Source organism: Dendronephthya gigantea, unplaced genomic scaffold (genome assembly GCF_004324835.1).
Source record: "Dendronephthya gigantea isolate DGI-Jeju-01 unplaced genomic scaffold, DenGig_1.0 000069F, whole genome shotgun sequence".
Taxonomy (NCBI): domain Eukaryota; kingdom Metazoa; phylum Cnidaria; class Anthozoa; order Malacalcyonacea; family Nephtheidae; genus Dendronephthya; species Dendronephthya gigantea.
In genome coordinates, this window is record NW_021163079.1 from 1,039,151 (window position 1) to 1,061,773 (window position 22,623).

Consider the following 22,623-nt stretch of genomic DNA (forward strand, 5'->3'; position numbering starts at 1 on the left):
CAATAGTTGAACAGATGCTTGCTTCCACGTTGTGTTCAGCTTGAAGTTTCTGTGGTAGAATTTAACAGTATCTTCCTATCTGAGCCCATGAAACTTGTTGATTCATAGGTCTTACTTTCCTTCCATCAGCATTTTTTCCCTCCCAAATTGAGAATGTTATGCCACATCTAACAGCACACAAGAGAGCTTTTATGAGTTTACTTCTCCTCTGGTTTGGGGGTTTATTAATATTATCTTTGGCGTCAGCTCTTAAAGGTGGGTTACAGTCCCTTTTGCACATGAACGGTAAGAGTGTTTTGAGTAGCCTACTCATGTTACAATCATAACACGTTCCCAGTCCCAATAGCGTAATAACAACGCACGGCCGCCTTAGTAATTTCTCTGACCTACTGGAAGGAGTGATGGCAGATTCTGATGCTCCAAGTTCGAATATAAATCCTTCCGAAATAAGCCGTCACACTAGGTCTGAGGCAAGAAGAGAATACGACAAAAAAAGAGACGCATCAAAAGTCTGTTTATTTTATACTTTCGAGAGGTGGAGAGCGTTTAAAGAAGAACATAAGCTCAAAACAGATCAGCATGTTGCGGAGTGTCTGCTTGATCATTACGCCGTGAGAAACATATTATGGTAAGCGTAATGATGTATAACTAAACCTTTATGATTATTTTCTTTTTCCTTATGATTTTACATGTTCTTTAATGCTTTGTTAGTAATGTAGAAACGCAAACAGAGAACGCTACGACAATGTGGCCTTTGTCAACTGCGGGAGAACAATCACTCAGCATGTGTTCGCCAGGTAACAACAACGTCCTTGTTCTATTTTATCATGTTTTAATACGTATTTTCAACATCCTTTCTTTATATGTAGTGAAGTCATCAGCACCCTATATGTCACTGAGATCAAGTCGAGGAAGATTGACTCAGTCTGACCCTGAATCTCAAGAGGATACTCTTACATTGTCTTTTAGGTTTGTTGAGCATAATCCCGTTATATTTGCATTATTTGCTTACAAAATTTCCATAACTTTATGCATTATTTGTGTTTGTATATTTTGATACAGATCAAAGGAAGACCCAGACATGACTTTGACCGCTAGCGAGGGCAAAGCAAATATGTCGTCGACAGGTAGTGAAAAAATGTATATTCACAATAAATGTATGTTGTTAACTTGATACACAGTGTTAAGCGTTAGACTTTTTTAATGTATTCTATTTTTTCAATTGGACCTGTCTAGTAACATCCTCAACACCTAAATCTAGTCGTCGAAGATTGGTCCTGTCACAACAAAACAGTCCTTCATTGTCTTTGAGGTTTGTTCATCAAAATATGCTTTGTGATTTGTGCGTTTGCTCAAAATCATTATTACCTATTTTTTCCCTTTGGTGCCATTCATTTTAATACACCCCTTCATTTTAATATCACCCCAACACCCAGGGGGTTAGAAAAACATTTCTGCATATATAAATGCCCCATTGAGTAGTTAAACGAAGCAATTTATCAAATGTGGTGTGTGTACAGACAGTAAAGTATATTGGCTGGTTGACAGTATACGGTATACTTATTGTTTATTCAGATCTGGAGAAGAAACGTTGTCTGCCAGCAGTGAGCAAAGTAATGATGATGATTTGTCAAAACCTACTCGTCAACCAGGAAATGTACTTTCTCCTAATGATGATGTTCCACCGTAAGTATACACTTAGTTTTATTTTACATATTTATATTTATGTATGTACATACTGTACACCATGCATACACTAAATTAAATTATTTTTAATATTTTTTAATTTTAGATTATATCCTGCTGTTGATGAGCCATTAGCAGAGGACATACTCAATGCCACCATAAATGGGCATGAAGGAGATGAGCCTGAAGATGAAAATGATGCACAAGGAACGAAGACCACTACCTCATCAAAATACATCTCCACTGTACAAGAGATATCACCACAACAAGCCATCAAGATGGAAAAGTGTATTGTTTTCACTGACACTGTTATGTCTTTACTCATGTCTTTTCATGGGAGTGAATGTAAACGACAAGATTGTGGCCGGACATTGCATTATAGGAAGACCTATGTGGGAACCTGCCTTGTGGTATCCTGGGGGTGTCAGTCTGGCCATGTTGGGGGAAGATGGGCAGCTCAACCATCTTGCAACAAAATCAGAGCAGGAAATCTTATGCTTGCATCTGCTTTGTTGTTATCTGGAAACTCATACACCAAAGTGGGGTTGATGTTCAATTTCTGCAATCTGCAGTATTTTTCATCAACGCTGTTTAATCAGTATCAGCAATTGTACATCATCCCTGCAATCAATGAGTTCTGGGAGCAACATAAGCAACAAGTTTGGGAGAGTAAGCAAGGGACAGAAACTGTGTTGAGTGGGGATGGTAGGAATGACTCACCTAGTCACTCAGCACAATACTGCACTTATAGCCTGGCAGATATGGAAGATAAGTCCATTCTCCAAATGAATTTATAATATGACATTTATAGTACGCGCGTGCTGATTGGTCGAGAAGCGTGTTTCTATAACTGTATAGAAACACGGAAATTTTCCCGCCGAACTTGACAAGCGAAGCGATGTAATGAGAATTTGTAATTGAATCGAATTATAATATTTGTACAAAATCTTTTTATTGAGTTATATTATAAAAGAAACAGAAAACATTTTTTCCTGTGTTTCTATACAGTTATAGAAACACTTGTGGGAGTTTGGGAGAACTCGAAATAACGTGGAAAAACTCGCCCTATGGGCTCGTTTTCCCACTGATTATTTCTCGTTCTCCCAAACTCCCACGCGTGTTTCTATAACTGTATAGAAACACGGAAAATGTTTTCTATTTCTTAGGTTGTGGATGTGAGGGAAGCAGGAAGAAAGAGCAATAACATGGAGAGAATTGGTTTTGAAAGAGGGATGGATGTACTGCTTACATCACCAATCATTGTGAAGGAGGTTGTTACAGATGGTCACCTTGAAATTGCAGCATTAATGAGTAAGTGTCAGATCATGAAATGACAGTGACAACATTCCAGTTTTTTAAAAATTTATATAATATATATAAATATGATGTATATAAATTATGTTTTTTCCTATAATTTAGAGAGAGAAGAAAAGTACAAAAATGTTTTACATCAGAATGATGTTTGGCATGGAGGAAAAAGCCTTGTTAAGAAAATCAATGCTGTATGTATTCACGGGCTAAATACACACCACTGTGTAATACAAAATTATGAATTATCTAAACCAATGTACCATGTACATTGTACAAACTAATGTATAATATGTGATGTACATGCATATGATATTTAATTTATAAATGCTTTGTTTTCCAGGCAGCAAAATCGAAATGCAATGAAGATCTCACACTTTGGGCACCATCTATCCGAAACCATTTCTGGCATTGCTCAAAAACCTGTGAGAATGATATGAAAAATTTAAAGGCAAGATTTTGCACAACTGTTCAAGAAATATAATTACATAAACTGTTTAGTTTTAGGTTTTTTCCATATTTATACTGTGATCAGGACTCAACACATAATTCAGGTTGCTATTGTTTAATAGGACAAATGGGTAGGGATATTACATCATGTGGTGGATGAACATGAATGGGTGTTGGAAGAAGGCATCAATGAAGGGAAGTGTGCGCATGATCCACTGAATGAGGTGGAACGAAGAAAACCGTGGTTGAAGAAAGACTCCCCTGCACACAAAGCCCTTACCAAGATTGTTCTAGATACCTGGTTCCTGAACACACTTGGATATTACACCAACTTCAGGTATTGTACTGATGTTGGTTTGGGCAAGTTAAGAATCGTATGATGTAACTATCAGCATAACTCCCATTTATCAATCTGTTGTCTAATTATTGTTTTATTTTTCTAATTTGAAGACATACTGGCTTTCTAGAGTCATTCCACAACCTTATTTTGATGTATGCTCCTAAACGCCATGCCTTCTCGTGAGTATAAACAATTGAGTGTAGTTAAAAATAATATTATGTTTTAAATACAATTACCATTTTTTATTGCTTGAGCAAATTTAATTACATGTACTGTATGTAACTAAACAGTGGATAAATGGATTTATTATAAATGGATATATTTGATATTTTTAGATACACTGTATACCGGGCCCGAAATCAACTTGCTGCACTAGACCATAACCATCACAGGCGAAGAGCACATGCAACCACTGCTGATGGTCAGCCAAGGTAACATAATGACAGTCTAATCTTATAATAACTTTAATAATTCTACCTATTTGTTATTTAATTTGTAATTTATGTACTTACTACATGAAATAAACCTAAGTTTGTTATTATGATAGATTTGGGCGCAAGTTCAGTAAAAGAACTCAGTAAAAGAAAGTGATGGTGCCATGTACGTGTTCTTGTGCCAAAACAGTACACTTACATTCCAGATCTTCTGCTGAAGGTTTTTGAGAAGAGAATAAATTCTAAGGGAACTGTAGACCAAAGAATTGGTTTGGTAAGTGAAGACCCAAGAAGGATTGCTCCTAACATTGCTGCTATTCAACCACCTTCAGTAAAATCACTTGTTGAAGCTCATCAATCAAGATTTTAAAGTCTCTCACGTCACAAAAAATCAGATGAGTGTCCGGCACCTAGATATAGTCATAATGGGTAGATGGAGCTCATAAGCCCTGGAAGGCAGTCCATCTAGGAGAAGGAAAACTCTGATTTCAAACCCCCAGATCCCTCTTTTGGGTCAGGCTGTCCATGTCGGAATATTTCCTAGGCATGCTGATGAGCTCTGATATAGAGCGAAACAGCCATACATTTAGTAACTTTTCTCCATCTGAAGGGGACATTATAAATTGACATAGAAATTGTTCGTGTATGTTTTAAAACATGAAATTTCTATTTGTTTTTCTTTCAGTCAATAAAATGCAGTCAATAGGCTGCATTAAATGATGACCAGCATAGTAGCTTTTAGCAACAACAAGTCGTACAGTCCCTTGACTATTAATTGTGATAAACTGAAAGCATTAATGGTCAACTTTTGTACTTTACTGTAATGATTTGTGTCTAGAGCCAGACTGTTTTAATAATAAGTCAATAAAAAAAGCTACATGTGTGAGAATTTCTTGTTAACAAGACTACCGGACACCATGTGATCACTGGTAATGTGCGGTAACAAATGAAATTAAATTAGGGGTGTATATTATTCGACAATCTTTGAGTCTTTCCACCTCCCTTCTCTTTGGCTTCGATTTCCTACCCTTTTTTTCCCCCCAATTTTCCTTTACTTTTGGATTTTTTTACTCTGATATTCTTCCCTAGACCTTTTGATTCTCCCCCTGGGTGGGGGGGGAATCATAGAAAAATATACAACCCCTGAATCAAATAAAACCATAATTCAGGCAAGCCAATTGCAAATTGTCTACTGTTAAGCCAGTTTTCCACTAGCAGATTGTTCTTAAACTTTCAAGCTAGAGCCAACTGAAATTAAATTGACTAAGACAAAAAACAATATCAAGCCATACAAAAAAATAGCTAGTGAAAAACTGGCCTTAAGACAAAATACAATATTACAAAAATTCATATATATCTAAGGGTGCAGGCCTATATCCAGTGTAAATACCATTGGGTGAGGGGTAACGAGCACGTATTGCTACTACACAGCAGCTTGGAACAACTCTTCTGTTTCCTCGTCCCAATCTTCCATGCTGCCATAGTACATATTGTCTGTATGCTGCATGGCGGAAACTCTGATTATTTCTGACATTATTCAGAACCAAAACATCCTCCCTATACCTCATTGCAATCTCCAGAACATTGCCATTTAAGACCACCTGTTGAAAAATATTTGTTCTGGAGATGCATGGACGTCTAACTGTTGCACAGCATCTGTTCTCCTCTTGGGTTGGCATAGCAACGCAGTGTCCACAATTACACCAATTGGGTGCATCGTTGTCTGGATCTGGCCTTGGTGGTTGATTTCCACCTGCCAATTCACCGTTAACCACATCAGCAAATGCTGCTGGTTGTCGTCTTAGAAGTTCCAAAGCTAATCTTCTTAGAGCATCTACTTCCATTCCTTCTATTAGGTTCTAAAACGTCAATTAGTGTAAATAGAATGTGAAGATTGTAACACTGGTAACACAAAGTAATGTTTTTTCATTGGATAGAACAGCTTTCAATTAAATTAAATACATTTTGTCAGATGATTTTGGCCACTTTGCAGGAAAAGAGCTCTCGAAAGGATTCATCGTATAAATGATTGCATTATATAATCGCTTGAATTTTGGAAACCAGGTAAATTCAGATCTTATTATTGAATACACATTGGAAACACCTTACCCTAGTGAAAACATTTTGTTAAAAATTAGTTTTCTTACCAACAACTGCTGCTCATGATTGGCTTGATTTTCAGCAGCATCTGGCTCTTCATTTAAATGCCTTAATCCTCGACCTCTTCCTCGACCTCTTCCACGACCCCTGCCACGACCTCTGCCACGACCTCTGCCACGACCTCTGCCACTGCCTCCAACACTGCCTCCTCTTTGTCTCTGTTCTTGTCCTCTACCTCTCCCCCTTGCACAACCTCTAGCTCTTCCACGCCCCATTGCACGTCCTGTTCCACGCCCTCTTACATGTTCTCTTCCACTTCCATATTCTCTAGCATCTCCCCTCCCATTCTCATCACTCTCTGTCATGTCATCTGGATCACTTTCCATCATGGAGAAATCAGAATCCTAAAACAGTATATAATGATGGAATTGAATATTGCATTTATGATGATGCAAAATCTATTATATTTTTACTAACACAAATTTTACACAATTACATATTTACAAGTATACCTTTATAGCACAAAAGATTTTATAACTTACTGCGTCATCACTATCACTCTCTTATGCTCTTCGGTTGTTCATACACGACCCGAAATATTCCCCGTGACACGCACTGGAACAAAAGCTATTCATGCTTTTACACGGGCAATAATTCCGCCCTCTTTCACGGAGACAGGCGCCGCGACAAGAACATGTAGTAATATTGTCTACGTTAGGAATTGCAGCTGCACTCTCGACCACATTTGCTTCGAATTCATCCAACGATAAGCTTGCTTCGTGTGCTTCTGCCATGACTGGAACAACGATACTGGCAACATGTTTCGACGGAAAAATACCGCATGAATTTCATGCTTAGATTTAGTAACACTTTCAAAGTAATTACTTCCAAAGGTAAACACAGTGATGATCGGAACTTGCACCTTCGTAATTTCGCCGCTCGAGCTGTGGTATGTGACTATTGTAAGGCCAGGTGCCACATAAAGTGTGCGAATGTGAAGCCTAGCGAATTCAAAGCAATCCAGCAGTCGCCTGACAAAATTTGGACCTGCCCTGGCTGTGTTGTTAACTCTTTGAGAACTGAACTCTGCCGTTCCATGAGGTCGGTGATGTTCCCCTTCAAGAGTTATTTAATGAGACAGACAGAATCGATCAAGATGAGGTTCAGGATTCACTGGTTTTGGAAAAGGAACGGGACTTTGCTAGTTCCTCAGACGCTCGAACGAAGTACAGCTCTAATTTCCTGATTGCCCACCTGAAAATCAACAGCTATCAGAACAAATTTGAAGAGATGAGGGAAATCATACAAAAATTGAGAATACAAGCGGCAATCATTAGTGAGACAAAGATTGACTCCTCCTACCCTGATGCACAATTTGCTATCCCTGGATATATGTTGTGTCGTAATGACAGAAAGAAAGGGGGAGGTGGGATTCTGGCTTACATATCATCCAATGTGATCCATAAACGGCTGAAAGTTCCTTCTCGCTACAAAACAATGGAGTCCCTTGTGTTAGATATTGAGCTCAAAGGAAGACACATCTTTGTAGCTGGACTATATCGCTCTCCTAAACCCCTGGCTGGCTCATATCAACAGCAATTGGAATAGGAGTTTAATAATTTTTGCAATTGGATCTCCCTGCAAGGTCATGTTTTTGCATTACTAGGTGATCTGAACCTTGACAGACTTCGCCCAGATAAGCCAGAGGGAAGGTTGTTGATTGATATGGAAGAGACCCATGGGCTTGAGGGCTTGATCACTGAGCCAACTAGGATTCAGACAAGAGCTGGTAGGACCACCAGTACCCTTATTGATGTTATTTTGACCAGTGAACCACAATTATTCGTCCAAACTGGGATATATGAGCCAGGGCTTAGTGACCACCCAATTGTGTATGGCTTAATGCAGGATAAGGCTGCATAAGCTAAGCCTAAAATTATAAAATTCCGGTCAACCAAGAACTTTGATGAGGGAAAATTTCAAGAACACCTTGAATCTGCACCTTGGCATGTTGGGGAAATATTTGATAGTGTAGAAGACCAAGTTGGCTTCACAAGCACTCTCTTAACAAATATTGTTGACGAACACATGCCTTTTAAACAAATGCGTGTCAGGGGTCTCGACGTTCCATATATGACATCAGAATGGAAGGAAGCAATACGGGCAAGACGAAGAGCTGCTAGGCGATATAGAAGGACAAACTCTCAAGAGGACTGGAATAACCTTAAAAAGTTGCGGAATGAGGCCACAAGATTGCGCAGAAAAGCTATCAAGAATTACTGGAAAACAAAGGCAGACAAGCTCAAGAGTAAACCACAGGACTTTTACAAAACCTTTACATCTTTCTTGTCATCTAAGTCTAAGTGCATGCAGGCCTCTGATATAAAGCTTAACATTGATGGACAGGCTAGTAGCAACAGAAATGATATTTCTGAGGCTTTTGGAGAGTACTTCGCAACAATTGCCGATGGAATTGGTCAAGTGGATACAAACAAGAGCTGCATGAATGATTTTGACAATCATAATAGTGTGATGGCTATTCGGGCTGCCAACAAGTGTGACAGTTTGAACTTTTTCTTTCGTAGTATAGAACCCTGTGAGGTTAAGGATGGACTGGAAAGGATGGACTGGAAAGGCTGAACCCAGGCAAGGCAATGGGCTGGGATCTTCTTCCCCCAAAAGCATTTAAAGCCGGGGCTCACGAGCTGGCTGTGCCACTTGCTAATCTGTATAACACCTGCATTAAGGAGGGGCACTGGCCAGAAGACTGGAAGAAAGGTGAATGGACTCCGGTTCACAAGAAAGAGGACAAACTACTAAAAGAAAATTATCGACCTGTCACTGTACAAATTGTTATCAATAAGATCTTTGAGCAACTTCTGTCTGGTCAAATTACTGGCCACTATAATAGTAGTTTGTGTGACCATCTGACTGCATACCGGAAGAGGCACAGTTGCGAGACAGCACTAGTATACTTGGCTGAGAGCTGGAGGTAATCATTAGATAGTGGAGATTGTGTTGGGTTGCTGTCAACTGATATGAGCAAGGCTTTTGACTAGGGATGAGCCGATTGCAACGTAGGCCGATTAGCCGATTCGATTAATCGGTGTCCGATTAGGTGACATAATCGGCCGATTGATCGGCCAAAGCCGATTATTCCGGCGTGAGAGCAGACTTAAGTCTGAAGGCCAATTTTCACGCTGGGGTCCGGAAAATTTTCGGCTGGATAAGATCGGACACTAACATACAGGAGGTTTTTTAATTTTTTTTGTGAAAAAAAAAATGATGAAAGTATGAAACTAATGACTTTCAGTCTATTCTTTAACACAAAGAAAACTTTCCTGTCCGTTCCTACATCGTGTGAAAAATTTTCTGAGTGGGAACTAGCTTTAGACCTTTAATGTCTCATAAGTGAATTGCACACACAGTTCAATAAATTAAAGTAATTTTATTAATCATATTATTGAATTGGACTCAACATAAGTGCAAGATTTTTCACCAAATAATTAGTAGATAATATTCTCAAAAAAAACAACTGTAATACATTAAGTCAATTACAAAACAGGTAAAGTTCAACAAATGGCAATAATAAAGGCATGCCTTGAAACGGTCAAATGTTGAATGGAAATTGAAAAAGTTAACAGTTAACGTCTTTTGAGTCTCTTGGGTTGAATTTTAATATACAGATATCCCATTTTTCCCCAGTGAGAAAACTAATTGATATTGAATACTATGCAGTATGCAACAGTTAGGGTTCCAGCAAGTTTTGACCCATTATTTACTAGTAATCAAAGTTTAGTCTTGGTAAATTATGGTGTAAAAACAAAAGACTTTCCGATTTTGATGGGTTTAGCCGATTTCTGCTATCTTCAATGGTATTACCGGCTTCACTGAAAATACGCTCTGAGTACACGCTTGAACAAGGCGCACTCAAAAATTTCTTTGCCACTTTGTAGATGTTTGGATAGGCCATTTTTTTTGCTGCCCACCACTTGTACGGGCATTCGTCTTTGGCTAAGAGTGGCAGCATCAGAAAAGCATCAACTTCTTTCTTCTCAGATGGTGTTGGATTCTTTGTATCTTCAGAGACAGAAGCAGACGCTATTGATGAAGCAACCAATTCATCAAAGCACGCCCAAAAAATCATTTCTGTTCTCCTTGCGTGCTGATATTTCAGCATTTTCAGGGGTGGCTGTTGTGCTTTCTTCCAGCTCTTCTGGTTCCGCTAGCCTTTCCACTTCTTGCAGAAGCAAGTTGTGCCCTTGGGATGCTGTGAAGGCGGTCTTGAAACGGGGATCGACAGTGGTCGCGATGATGTAATTCTCATTGGCAAGGATCTGCTCGAAACGGGAAGTCACAGCATCATGAAACTCCTGCTTCATTGTGCGCACACCTGTGGATTTATCTCCGTCATCCTTAGCTAAGAAGTGTTTGAGAACTGAAACAGCAGGAATTACTGCTGAAATAGGGGCATTGTTGGAGCTCAGGAGAACGGTATCTTCTTCGAATGGTTGAAGCAAACGGATAACTTTCTCCATCAATTTCCATTCATTGGCCTTGGTGTTTGAATGTCATGCTCCGTTGCATATAGTACAATTGCATTTTTCATCTCGAGCAATCGCTGAAGGAGATAATACTTTGAATTCCACCGTGTGGGAACATCCTGGATTAGCTTCTTCCTAGGGAGGTTTAATTCTTGGATCTTGGAGAGTCGATCACATGCCAATGCCGAGTGATTGAAATGTGTAACAACTCTCTTGCTTCTGGCGATCATATCAGAAACGCTTCGCTGTGACATGATGCCATCCTGGATTGCGAGTTGTAAAGTATAAAGAAAGCAAGGCCCTCTCGTTAAACCAACTATTTCAATTCCACTGACCATGTTTGCTCCATTGTCAGTGATTACCATATGGCATTTTGATGCAGGTATTTCCCATGTTTCGAGCATGGCTTCAAACTTGTTGGCAATTGCAGGTCCAGTATGACTTCCCGAGAACAGGCTCGAGTGCAACACAAAAGATTGCATGGAACTGATGGAAGGAACCACATCTGATACCCAATGGGCTGAAAGACTGATGTACGAATTGTTTGTGTGTTGGCAAGTCCATATATCAGAGGTGAATGAGATGCTTTCACTTTCACAAAGCTTTTCCGAGGTGGCTTTCTTTGCCCTTTCGAAGAGATTCGGGATGACTTTGTCGCTGAAGTGAAATTGATTTGGTAGTTGATAGAACGGAGACACATGTTTCATGAGCCTCTGGAATCCTAGGTCTTCTACCATCAAGAAGGGCTGGTTGTCTAGTGCTATCATCTCGCCAATCAACTGGGTGACTCTCTTTGCGGCGCTGCTGTTGATGTCCCATATACGGGCTTTATCAAAGCTTGTTTGAATTGACATTTGGCTTTTCAATGCCTTCCTTGCACTACCAGATGTCTCGCCATGGGATAGAGCTTCGCTTGATCTTTTTTTAGCTTCATCCTTGGCAGACAGTTCGTGAAACGATAAGGGATGCTTGCTTTGAATGTGGTTTCGGAGATTGGTAGTGTTGAATTGTTTTGATTTTGTTCCACCTCTTGAGACTACCACTTTTGAGTGTTCACATAAAAGACACTGTGCTTTTGACACATCATCTTCAAGAACTTTAAAGAATTCCCACACACTGCTCTTTCTCGCCATGTTATATAGCTACCTAGCTCAGAGCACGTGCGTTGAGTTGTCAAAGTATCGCATTAAATAATATTAGCTAAGGTTGAAAAAATGTAACACCAAAGATCTCTAAAAGTTGCTTTTTTGTGTATCAAGTTACCGTTTGTCGCAATTTGCATATCGCCCATTCGCCTGGCTGTCAAAAGAAATGTATGTTTTGATCATATGGCTGTGATCTTCGAATGCAAAATATCAAGAACAGAGTCAGAACCATTTTATGTTATAGCACATGTTATTTTGGTTGCAGCTATCATATATTAACTATTAAGAGTCGATTCATACATTGTTTTCGACAGCTTCGAATGGCAGACGATCACAAAAGTGTCAAAACTAAGGAAATATTCTGGGTTGACTAATTTGACTGAGTTGAGAGGAACTTGCGAACTGTATGCAAAAGTGTTATTAAGTGTATAGCAAATCACTATACTTTCGTGTGTTCTTTAGGAGTTTAGGCATTCAAATTTAAATGTTTGTTTATGAATTACAGGCTTGGTGTTATAGCGGCAGGTGTTATTAATTATAGCGTAATATATTATATTTTCCGTCGGGCGGAAAAGGTGAGATAGTTTTATTCTTAGTGTAAACATGTTTTCGAAACCTGCGAGAGTGTGAGTGCGATCTCGTGTTTGTGTGTCGCTGTGTGCTTAACCACTCGGCTATGAAAAATTAAATTTTTTAAAAATAATGCCAAAATGCCTTTATCGATCGATCAGTTATCCAGATGCATAATTTTTAAAAATGCGTATAGTAACATTGAAATCAAGGTGAATATGGAGATTTTAGAGTGCTAGCTTGATCTTAAAAAAAACAATCGGCAAACGGCCGATTATATGTTAACAATCGGCCGATTCCCGATTATTTTAAAATGGCTGATTATCGGCCGATTAATCGGCTGTGCCGATCAATCGGCTCATCCCTACTTTTGACAGCATGTTCCCACCACTCTTGCTGGCTAAATTAAAAGCATACAGTTTTGATGATCTGAGCCTCAAATTAATGTCATCATACTTTGAAAATCGCCAAGCTAGAGTCAAGTTGGGAAACACGACTAGTGGATGGAGGAATGTAGCAAGGGGGTGCCCTCAGGGGTCCTCATTTGGTCCACTTGTGTGGAATATGTTTCAGAATGACTTAGCCTATAAAGTGAAGTCAGATATTTCCATGTACGCAGACGATCACCAGTTTTTTGAAGCGAAAAAGGATATCAAGGTCATTGAAAACAGATTACAGGGGAGTGCACTGGTAGCAACTAGCTGGTACAAGGAGAACTGTCTGCAAGGAAACCTATCCAAATATGGATGTATGTTAATTAGTAAGAAGGGGCAGGGAGATATAAATATTGATATTGATGGAAACAGGGTCTCTTCTTATCAGAGCATCTGCCTGTTGGGAGTGACCATTGACAATCAGCTGACTTTTAAAGTGAGGTTTGTAAAAAGGCTGGTCAGAGAGTAGGAGTGCTAACGAGGTTGCAGAACATGATACCAACATCTGCTAAATTGCAGCTATATAAGGCTGCTATCATCCTGTATTTGACATACTGCAGTACAGTTTGGAATTTTTGTAGATGTAGTGATGCAAGGAAAGTGGAGAGGGTTCAGGAGAGGGCAGTCTTCTGTAACTGGAATGCAACCTATACGGAGCTGCTTGAATGGGCAGGCTTGCCCGTCTTAATGAATCGCAGGTTACAGGACATTGCTACTATGATGTTTATTATAAAGTGAAATTTAAGCAGTCTCCCAAATATATTGAAGATTTATTTTCAGTAAATAACACAGCATATAATTTAAGGGTTAAGGAATTTAATATCCCCTGTTTCTCCTCTGTAAGATATGGCAAGCACTACCTGAGATACCGAGGGCCTGTGCTATGGGCTAAATTGCCTGCTAGAGTAAGATCATCAACCTCATTGCCATGTTTCAAAAAAGCCGTTAGATGCTTAAATCTAACAGAGCTATTAGATGGCAACGGCTGTGAGGGCTGCTATACATGTACATATCAGTCATAACTGTTTTTAATTGGAAATACTGTATAAATTTAAATTAACTAAATTTTGTAAATAACTTTTAAACATATTTATCATTAATTAGTGTAGTATAGTATTTATTTATTTTTCTGTTGTGTCCTTATTTAGTGGTTTCAGTACTGCTATGTTTTAATTGACACCAGTGATTGCACTAAAGGTATCTCCCAGTAATAATTCATTGGTTTAGACATAACATGTGCGTTAAAAACAAAAAATGATGAATCAGTATATATACAGAGATTTCCACATTGCATTTAAATACTGTATACACAAAAAACACTTTCATGTTATTGTAAATCATTTTGGTATACTTTGTGCAAAAACAAATTTGAGGTTCTGGAATCCATGCAAAAAATTCTCACCAAGTCAGTCTTAATAACACTGCACATTTCCAAACTATTCAGGCATTGACTTACCTGTGTGTCTTATGAAGTTTACACCAAATGCATGAGTGGTCTGATGTTGCTCCCTTCATTCCACAAATTTCTAACAGAAACTGCAAACAGATTAATCTGAAATTTAGTTTTTGTTCATAAAAAATTGGATGGAATTAAGCACTTAACAGGGTTCAAATATATTGCAGTTACCTTATAAAACCACCAAGAAATAATTGAAGCATTATGTCATTTTCATCCACATTGATTTTTCCACTTCTCACAAAGTTGTTAATGGATGTGAACAACTGAGAACAAGACTTCCGTGATTTCACACCTCTCTTGTCCTTTGATTACAGCAAGTATGTTGTTACCTGTAAATCAATGGAAATATGTATTATATTATAACAAGACAAGAAAGTACCATAAATGCAGTACATTAATCCATTAGCTGGCCACTCTACCACTGATGAGTAAGGTTGTCTGGCATCAAACAGAGTGAAATACAAAAATAGGGATATATTTTCCTTTCAAAATGATATTTCCCTTTCAAAATCCAACTGGGCTCCCTCAGCCTCACCTGGTGTCCTCGTGATATGGACAATAGAATTCATATAATTTGCATTGCCTAACAAGATATGATCCAGGCAAATTTGCACCATTGGGTGCCACTGTCAGTTCATGATATGCTGCCTCCTCTCCAATGCAGAATTTGTCAGTGATGAACAGTGTCTGCTTGACCATCTCCTTCCTCTTCCCTCTGAAAGATCCTTGTATGATCTGCTTGCTGTTTCTTTCCTGGCCTTTGTACGACAATGTGTGGTAAACACCAGCATCATCTTTCACCTCTACAGCAGACAGGCTTACACGAAATGTCCTTCCAAACTATACTGCTTGCTCTATCTTGGATTTTAACTCATTCAGCTTTTGATACTTTTGACACCTCCCAACCTCAGAAATGTTTTTCTCCCCTGATTTGCCATGCTGAATTTCATCACTGCCTAGGCTTAGGTGTTTCACACTTTTCACAAAAACCATATAGTTTCACCCACGCTTTGTTGTTAATTTCTTGTTAGCTATGCTAGCCAACTTCCTAACCAGATTTTCCACCCTAGCACAATCTTCTTTCAGCAGTACAACACAGTGGCGGATTTAGAATCTCTCTAACCCCTCCTATAAAGGGTCAAACCCCACCAAAATTTCACTCTATCCCCTTTATTTTTTATGAAAGCCGTTAACAATTTTTTTAGCATCAAATGGTCAAAGAAAGAATGAAAGTATGGTACTTGAGCTTATAAATTCGAAATTATTGAATTATTACGATGATACGGCTGGCATTATTATTAATGTTAAGGTAACATTTTATTCCAATTCTGTACATGCACGCATCTTAAATAATACATGGCAAGCAAACATTTTAGAATTTGCCCGCTGAAACCTGAAATATAGAAACTAGAAACAATTCTAAAGTTCATACTGACAATTGCTAATATTGCTTAGTAAGTTTGGATTTAGTATATACTTTTGAAAGTTTTGCATCAGAAAATTTTTTAGATTTTGAAAAACTTCTGTATATGGCAGACCATTTTGATTGCTTGAATATCAATAGAACCTTATTGAAAACCGAAGCAAAGAAAGCAAAATATGACATTTCTCTTGGCTTGCCTATGCGAAGAAGAGGAATGGAAAACCTAATTAATGAAGCTGATTAATGTAAAAAACACTCTATCAACATCCTCTGCAAGTGTAGAAAGAGCATTCTCGGCTATGAATCGCATATGTACGAAGCTGAGGTCATCTCTGACCTTGGAACGATTAAGTGATTTGATGTGCATAACACTTAACAGAGATATTGCACTGAACTTGTAAAATCAAAAATTGTAAAATCACTGAAATGTCTGAGTTAACTGTACAGTAATCTTATTTTAGCCATACATTTATTTTTCACCCTCCAGTCACGGGGTCACCGGCTGCCGCCTGCTGCATTTTTGCAGCCGTAAAGGCGGACCTCCACTAGACAAATTTTAAGACGATCGTCTGAAAAATTCGCGACGAAAATGCGCAGTAGGGAATAAAATTCCTGCTGCGCATGTTCTTCATGAATTTTTCAGACGATCGTCTTAGAATTCGTCTAGTAAAGATCCGCCTTAACAGTGACACTGTGCCAGCATTTCATTGCCTGTAGCGGTTGGCAGTTGCCAGTTCTTCTACCCCTCCTGTTAAACAAATGAAAATCCGCCCTTGGTACAACATAACGCTCTTCTAGAAATCCATTTATGATTTTTACATATGATACCAGCTTTTCAAACAATCGTTATTTACAGAAATTCTGAAAGATATTTTGTTGTCCTCATCACAACGTTTTATTTGTTGTCCTCATCACAACGTTTTAAGGAAAAGCACACTAAAAACTTGGCGAAGTCGTACAATTTTTTATGAATATTCACAGTCGAATTTACATTTTCACATTTCGCGCTTTTTGCGGGAAGCTATGCGATTAGGCTACATAGAGTACCAGGAGTAAATAAGACTGATACTGGGTTAGTGTTCATGATCATTGATCTACATTTGAGGCTTCCCAACCTTTTCAGCAAATTAGTTTGGTTCAATGATAACACTAATGATTTCATTTTTCAATTTTCAGAACATGGTGCACCATAAACTAATAAGTTGACAAAATCTTGGAACCTTGGAAAGAGGGTTCGTAGTATGGAGTATCAATATTTATTACACTGTGTTAGCTTCTCTGAGAAACATGAGCTGCTAGTGTATTCACCGTATGTGATAAAGAGTGTACAATGGAATTTCAGCCTAGTGCTTACATGAGTTGGCAAAGTTGGGCATGTAATGAGCTTAATCAGGCTGCAACATACCTGTCACCGTATGCCAATGTACACAAAAATTATAATCACATTTGTGAGAAACATATTAAGACGTTAGGCACATTAATGAAGTCCTTCCTAGAGAAATTAAATAAGAATACTAGGCATGATAAAATGCTAGAATTTATGGCTGGCAATGGTATTTGACAGTTAGGTAAGGCATGTATTGGTGCTTTCGCTGAAAGAATTAGGCCAGATCTTTGCATTGTGAGATATTTATTTTCATATTCGTGTGTAAGCTCAAATCTGAGTGATTTTAAAGCAAACAAAGCTGCGTTTAATTCTAGCACATTGATGTGTGTATGTGTTTCTAACATATCCCAATTTCCCCCAGTCTTTATGGTTCTTAAGGCAGCACACCAGCCTTTCAATGATGCATCAGAATATACCACTATTTCTATTGGTGTTTTGATAATATTTCCAAAACAAGAATGAAGGTTGTTTAACCTCCATGTCAGTTCAATGTCTCCCTTCAGATGAAATGCTCATTAGGGAGTCATAATTGCCTCTACTGATTTAAAGGGCATAGGTTTTATCTCAATAATAATATAATGCACCATATCGGCTAGTTGGTAGGCTAGCAATCATGTGACCGATGATAATCTGGCCAACAGAATTGAATTAGGCCCTTGAGGTTATGAATCTTTTCAGTTGTTAGTGTAATTGTCATAGTCTTAGAATTTATGACAAAACCTAAGAAGGTCAATTTATGACATGGAATGAATATTGATTTATCTGGATGTATGACAAAGCCCAGTGATTTAAGCAATTTGACAGCTTCAATTACTCTATTCATATGCAGGTATCAAATGAATGACCTTGCAAGCATAAGTCATTGATATATGCAACAATTATATGACCATTTACGCTCAATCAAGCCAATGGTGGTTTTAGAAGTTTTGTAAATTTTCTTGGGAAAGTAGATAACCCATTTGGAAAAACATTTAACTGGTAAAGGTTGTTAGCATACCAAAATTTTATTTTTTTTTATACTTTTTTGGGCAATTTTGATACAATATGCATCCTTAAGGTGTATCCCCCTCCCCCTAGAAAATTAAATGCTAATTCACTTAATGTATTATGATTGGCACCCCCTCACTGATTTTTTTTACAGCCACACTCCCCCACGCTGGTGTAAAATCTGAAATTCTGTCCCTGCATTGAACATGAGAAAAAAATGTGGACTTAATTTTCCTACTTTGGTGACAGCAAACAAGTCATATTTGACAGCAAACGAGTCACCTCCAGGCTAGAATCTCCCTTTTCAGTCCAAAGCAAGCTTCTCTTTTCCGCGGTCCGCTGAAAGGGACGCAGGAAAACCGCCTGGAAGTTGTTTACCGAAAATTTTTGAGGAAAATGATCAGAGGTGGTAATGCGAGGTACAGAGAAAATAATCCAGAATGCAAAAACCTGTATGTGCTCAAAGTCGGCAACGAAAAGCTCTATGAAATCACGAAAACCACAACCATAGAATCCTTCATTGACAAGCAATTTCTAAATAAATAGCCCATGTGACACAAATGAAAAACAACAGTATTCTATTTACACTAGTCTTACCTGCACTCTTTGAGGTATGGACATCTGGAGGCTACAATTACTCCAACCTCGTGTACCCAGGGCTCTTACGTTGTTTTTACTCGCTGCGGAGGGAAGAGCCCTGGCAAACTCTGCTCACGTGATTTCAAAATACGGAATAATTAAATAGTTTGTAAATTTCTAATCCTGGGGGGAGGAATTCAGGAGCGAAAGCATTTAATAAATATGGCGAAGCTACTATGACTAAAAAGTGAAAAAGCACTCGCATATTTTCTTGTTTATCTCCGCAACGGGTAATACACAGCTACGAGATTTCTTCCAGCAAGACACAATGCCTTTAACCAAGACTATAACCTCAAGACGAGTTTGATAACAGCGTGAATCGAACCGGTAGTACAAATAAAAGTCGAAGTGTTGAAAATTGGCATAGCTGTGTCGGTGTCAAATATACTGACAACATACAACGTATGTACGCAAATGGTACATCATGACAGTGTAAACATATAGCAGATATATCTCATTTGTTTTTGTCTGTCCAAACTCCAAAGCCCATTAGGATTTATGTTTTGATTATCTATGAGGCAGTGACCTAAAATCTATTATGTTACTTAAGTGTAGTGTCTTATAATCCCTGTTTAAATACTGGACAAATCGCTGATTTTCCCCTCATAATCATTATTTGCAGTCTCCTAAATAATACGTACTTCATGATATGTTATACAGGCTTTTGTTAGATAATAACTCCATACTTATTAAGCTATATACAGTATGTTTATATAATTGGTGTATATATATAATATATATAATATTGATAACTGCATATTAATGTATTAATTTTAAAATATTAATGTAGCAATAAAGTTAATACAAACAAATTTGTTGTAAAAATCAATAATTTTGGTCAAACACATTGATAATTACAATAAATTATCAGGTATTAAATGTATCTAATATAGAACTAGCAAATGATTCTGAGTAAGTTCCAATGTAACTGTACCAGTAATCATTTTAATGCTGTATAACAAAAGTTTGTTTTCACAAATATTTTCAATTATCTCAAAAAAGGAATGTGCATGCTCTATGTCCCAAATTTCAAATCTTGAGTACATCTCTTCAGCTGACTTAACATTGTCACATTCAGAAACTATTGATTCAATGAGTTCTAATGTTACACCTGTACGGGTGTCAATACTTCCAATCCGACAACCAGTTTTTCCCAACTTCAGCCTATAATCCTTCATTTGTTTTCTTATCTTACCACGCTGTGCATCAGAGACACTGCGAAGCAGAGGTTTTGGTTCATGTTCCTGAAAACCATATGGTAACTCCACTGGATCTTGTTTGCAATTCAGGCACATGCACATTCTTGAGCAATTGATGCAGCAAGAGTGTTGTTGTATACACTTATCTTTTGATGCTAATGGAGCAGGCGATCCTAAGTAGTCCAAGACTATCTTCCTTAAGCATACATCTTCTTGTGAACAAAAATCGCGCATCGCAGTTGTCATGCCAGGTTTACTATGTGAAATGTCGTGCCCGTTGTAATATAGGGATGCCTTTGCTGGCTTCCCATCCCTCCCCGCGCTGCCTATTTCTTGATAATACGACTCTATTGTTCCAGGCACGGATATATGAACAACGTGTCTAACGTCAAGAATGTTAACGCCAATCCCTATTGCAACTGTTGCAAAAATAACACGAATAGATCTTGATTCGTTTGGCCCTTGCAGTTGTTTCAAGATTTCATTTTTCATTTGCTCAGTTTGAGGAGCATGAAATTGCGCGAATAGACAATTCTCAGGCTTCTTATCTCCAGGAGGAAAGTAATTCTTTTCGCGCAAAATATCTTAAAACAATCTAAACGCATAACCACACCACTTCAGTGGCAAATATATTAACGTTAGTGGATAGTCCTTTAAAAGAGTGTTTAAATCGTTCGCAATAGGAGCCAGGATTGCTTTAAAACTCTCTTCACCTGTTGATGACGGCAATCGTTTCTCCTTGCTAATGAAGATATTGGATCGATCCAAATTAGCAACAACTACTTTGGGTTTACTAAGCACAAGTGTGTTTTTTAGCGCTTCAATTACATGTTTAGGTGCTGTTGCAGTGAGGACTAACAATGGTGCAGCAGGAAAAAGCAAACCTAATTGGAATAATTTTGCAAAATCCTTACGAAATTCCACTCCCCATTCCTCAACAAGGTGTCCTTCATCAATTACACACGCTATAACGTTCTGCTGAAGTACTTTAGATAAGAGAAGTCGCCTCCCTTCTTTACAAGAAATGAATGCTTCAGGATGAGCGAATAGAATCTTGAACATTCCTTCTTTAATGTTTTCTTTAGTTGTACTGTTAACTGAAAGTTCTGCCACATGTACATTATCTTCACAAATGTCAGTTGTAGCGGCCTCAGCGTTGCATTCTACATCACTTTCCTTTTTGCTATGGCTCTTGCTAACCGTTTTTAAAATTGCTGCTTGAACCCCTTGCTCTTGTAGAATGGTGATCTGGTTATCAATTAAAGCATTCACAGGGGTAATTACCAGAACAATGTTACCATGCGTTGTAGTATTTCCTTTTCTTACATGTATGCTTGTGTTTAGATAGTCTGCCACGTATGGAAGAATATGGAAAATGACTGATTTCCCATAGCCAGTAGGGAGAATTCCGATGGTGTCTCTCTTTTTCACCAAAATTGATTCTAATATTTGGTACTGTTTAACTTTAAAAAATAAATTGCTATAATTTGTTACGCTTAAAGCGTAGTTTATAGCATTAAAAAATCGGCTCAATGAACACATAATATATATATTTGCTTTTCTCACAGTATAAACCATAGTTGAAAGGCACACGCCGATATTTTATTTTTAGACAGTGAGTGCAGTCATAACTATTTAAAGACATTACAGCTATTAATTATATCAAAAGCTTTCTTGCATCTCAGAGACAGAGTTATATATATTTAAACTGCGATATGTCTACTTCGGAACTTACTCCGCGAAAACAGTATTATAAATGGAAGAATGTCGATTTTTGTTGTGTTTGTGGCGAAGATAAATCGTCCGGTAGGTTTACGAAGATTTTCAGCACTGTTGGTAAGAAAAAGAAGTTATGCGAACAAATATATTTGCTAACAAACTTTGTATTGGAAGAATCCAATAACAACGCACAATTTTTGAAAGTTTGCCGATCATGTGAAGGGAAGCTCGCTAAAACAGCTGATTTTAAAACATCTGCGATTTCTACGCTTCAAAGCATTCGGGAAAAGGGATCATCGAAAAGATGTTTAACGTTTTCTCCAGATAAGTCCGTATCACCGACAGAGAAGAGAGTCAATACATGCGAAGAACCTATAGGTGAAGCAAATCAGGTGGCAATGAATGTTGTTGATTCCATCCCTAATGTGGAGGTATATCTATATTTATTACTGATAATATACAGTGTTTATTGAGGAATCTCAATTGAGAAAGCAGTATTAGGAGTCGTGGCGGGAAAATTCTTGGTGGGAAAAAAGTTCGTCATATTATAACATAGGATAGACACTGAAACCTTTGACACTTTAGCCTGATAGATTTGCCTTCCTATATACTAACCTCTTGGTTGAGAATCTATAACAGATATCTAAAAATTAGAAATAATATTCGGAACTTGTTAAAACAGTTTAACAATCATATTTTTTGTTACTATTTCTCAATTTTCTGTATGTGAAGGCTTGGTCAAACGGTCGCAGCATTTTGTTGCATCATCACATGCAATGTGGTTGGTAGTTGCGCGTTG

General features: G+C 38.0%; 7 protein-coding genes across 8 annotated transcripts; 3 read left to right on the top strand and 4 right to left on the bottom strand.

Moving 5' to 3' along the window:
- The first annotated feature begins 255 nt into the window (after positions 1 to 255).
- LOC114531170 lies at positions 256 to 1,574 on the top strand. 2 transcript variants are annotated; one of them, XM_028552826.1, is made up of 5 exons: positions 256 to 628; positions 712 to 797; positions 870 to 969; positions 1,063 to 1,127; positions 1,237 to 1,574. In XM_028552826.1, the coding sequence occupies exons 1-5, from the start codon at positions 402 to 404 to the stop codon at positions 1,398 to 1,400; spliced, it is 642 nt and encodes a 213-aa protein (XP_028408627.1). In that variant the 5' UTR covers positions 256 to 401; the 3' UTR covers positions 1,401 to 1,574. The 2 variants fall into 2 exon arrangements, with proteins under 2 accessions (XP_028408627.1, XP_028408626.1); XM_028552825.1 differs by having other exon boundaries at positions 712 to 969.
- Positions 1,504 to 4,356, top strand: LOC114531210. The gene is made up of 6 exons (XM_028552855.1): positions 1,504 to 1,523; positions 1,576 to 1,686; positions 1,793 to 2,477; positions 2,853 to 2,997; positions 3,106 to 3,188; positions 3,338 to 4,356. The coding sequence occupies exons 1-6, from the start codon at positions 1,504 to 1,506 to the stop codon at positions 3,476 to 3,478; spliced, it is 1,185 nt and encodes a 394-aa protein (XP_028408656.1). The 3' UTR covers positions 3,479 to 4,356.
- A 975-nt stretch (positions 4,357 to 5,331) lies between these two features.
- On the bottom strand, positions 5,332 to 6,545 carry LOC114531171 (P2X purinoceptor 7-like). Its single transcript, XM_028552827.1, has 2 exons — positions 6,366 to 6,545; positions 5,332 to 6,077 (listed from the first exon to the last, which is right to left on the bottom strand). Exon 2 carries the CDS (start codon positions 6,060 to 6,062, stop codon positions 5,556 to 5,558), a length of 507 nt encoding a protein of 168 aa, XP_028408628.1. The 5' UTR covers positions 6,063 to 6,077; positions 6,366 to 6,545; the 3' UTR covers positions 5,332 to 5,555.
- A 2,427-nt stretch (positions 6,546 to 8,972) lies between these two features.
- LOC114531213 lies at positions 8,973 to 9,314 on the top strand. The gene has a single exon (XM_028552856.1). The coding sequence runs from the start codon at positions 8,973 to 8,975 to the stop codon at positions 9,312 to 9,314; it is 342 nt and encodes a 113-aa protein (XP_028408657.1).
- A 785-nt stretch (positions 9,315 to 10,099) lies between these two features.
- On the bottom strand, positions 10,100 to 10,856 carry LOC114531214 (zinc finger BED domain-containing protein 4-like). Its single transcript, XM_028552857.1, has 2 exons — positions 10,481 to 10,856; positions 10,100 to 10,419 (listed from the first exon to the last, which is right to left on the bottom strand). Exons 1-2 carry the CDS (start codon positions 10,854 to 10,856, stop codon positions 10,100 to 10,102), a joined length of 696 nt encoding a protein of 231 aa, XP_028408658.1.
- LOC114531215 (zinc finger BED domain-containing protein 4-like) lies at positions 10,856 to 11,995 on the bottom strand. Its single transcript, XM_028552858.1, has one exon. The coding sequence runs from the start codon at positions 11,993 to 11,995 to the stop codon at positions 10,856 to 10,858; it is 1,140 nt and encodes a 379-aa protein (XP_028408659.1).
- Positions 11,996 to 19,790: 7,795 nt separating this feature from the next.
- LOC114531216 (probable ATP-dependent DNA helicase RecS) lies at positions 19,791 to 21,750 on the bottom strand. The gene is made up of 3 exons (XM_028552859.1): positions 21,672 to 21,750; positions 20,819 to 21,568; positions 19,791 to 20,689 (listed from the first exon to the last, which is right to left on the bottom strand). Exons 1-3 carry the CDS (start codon positions 21,748 to 21,750, stop codon positions 19,791 to 19,793), a joined length of 1,728 nt encoding a protein of 575 aa, XP_028408660.1.
- Between the last annotated feature and the right edge of the window lie 873 nt (positions 21,751 to 22,623).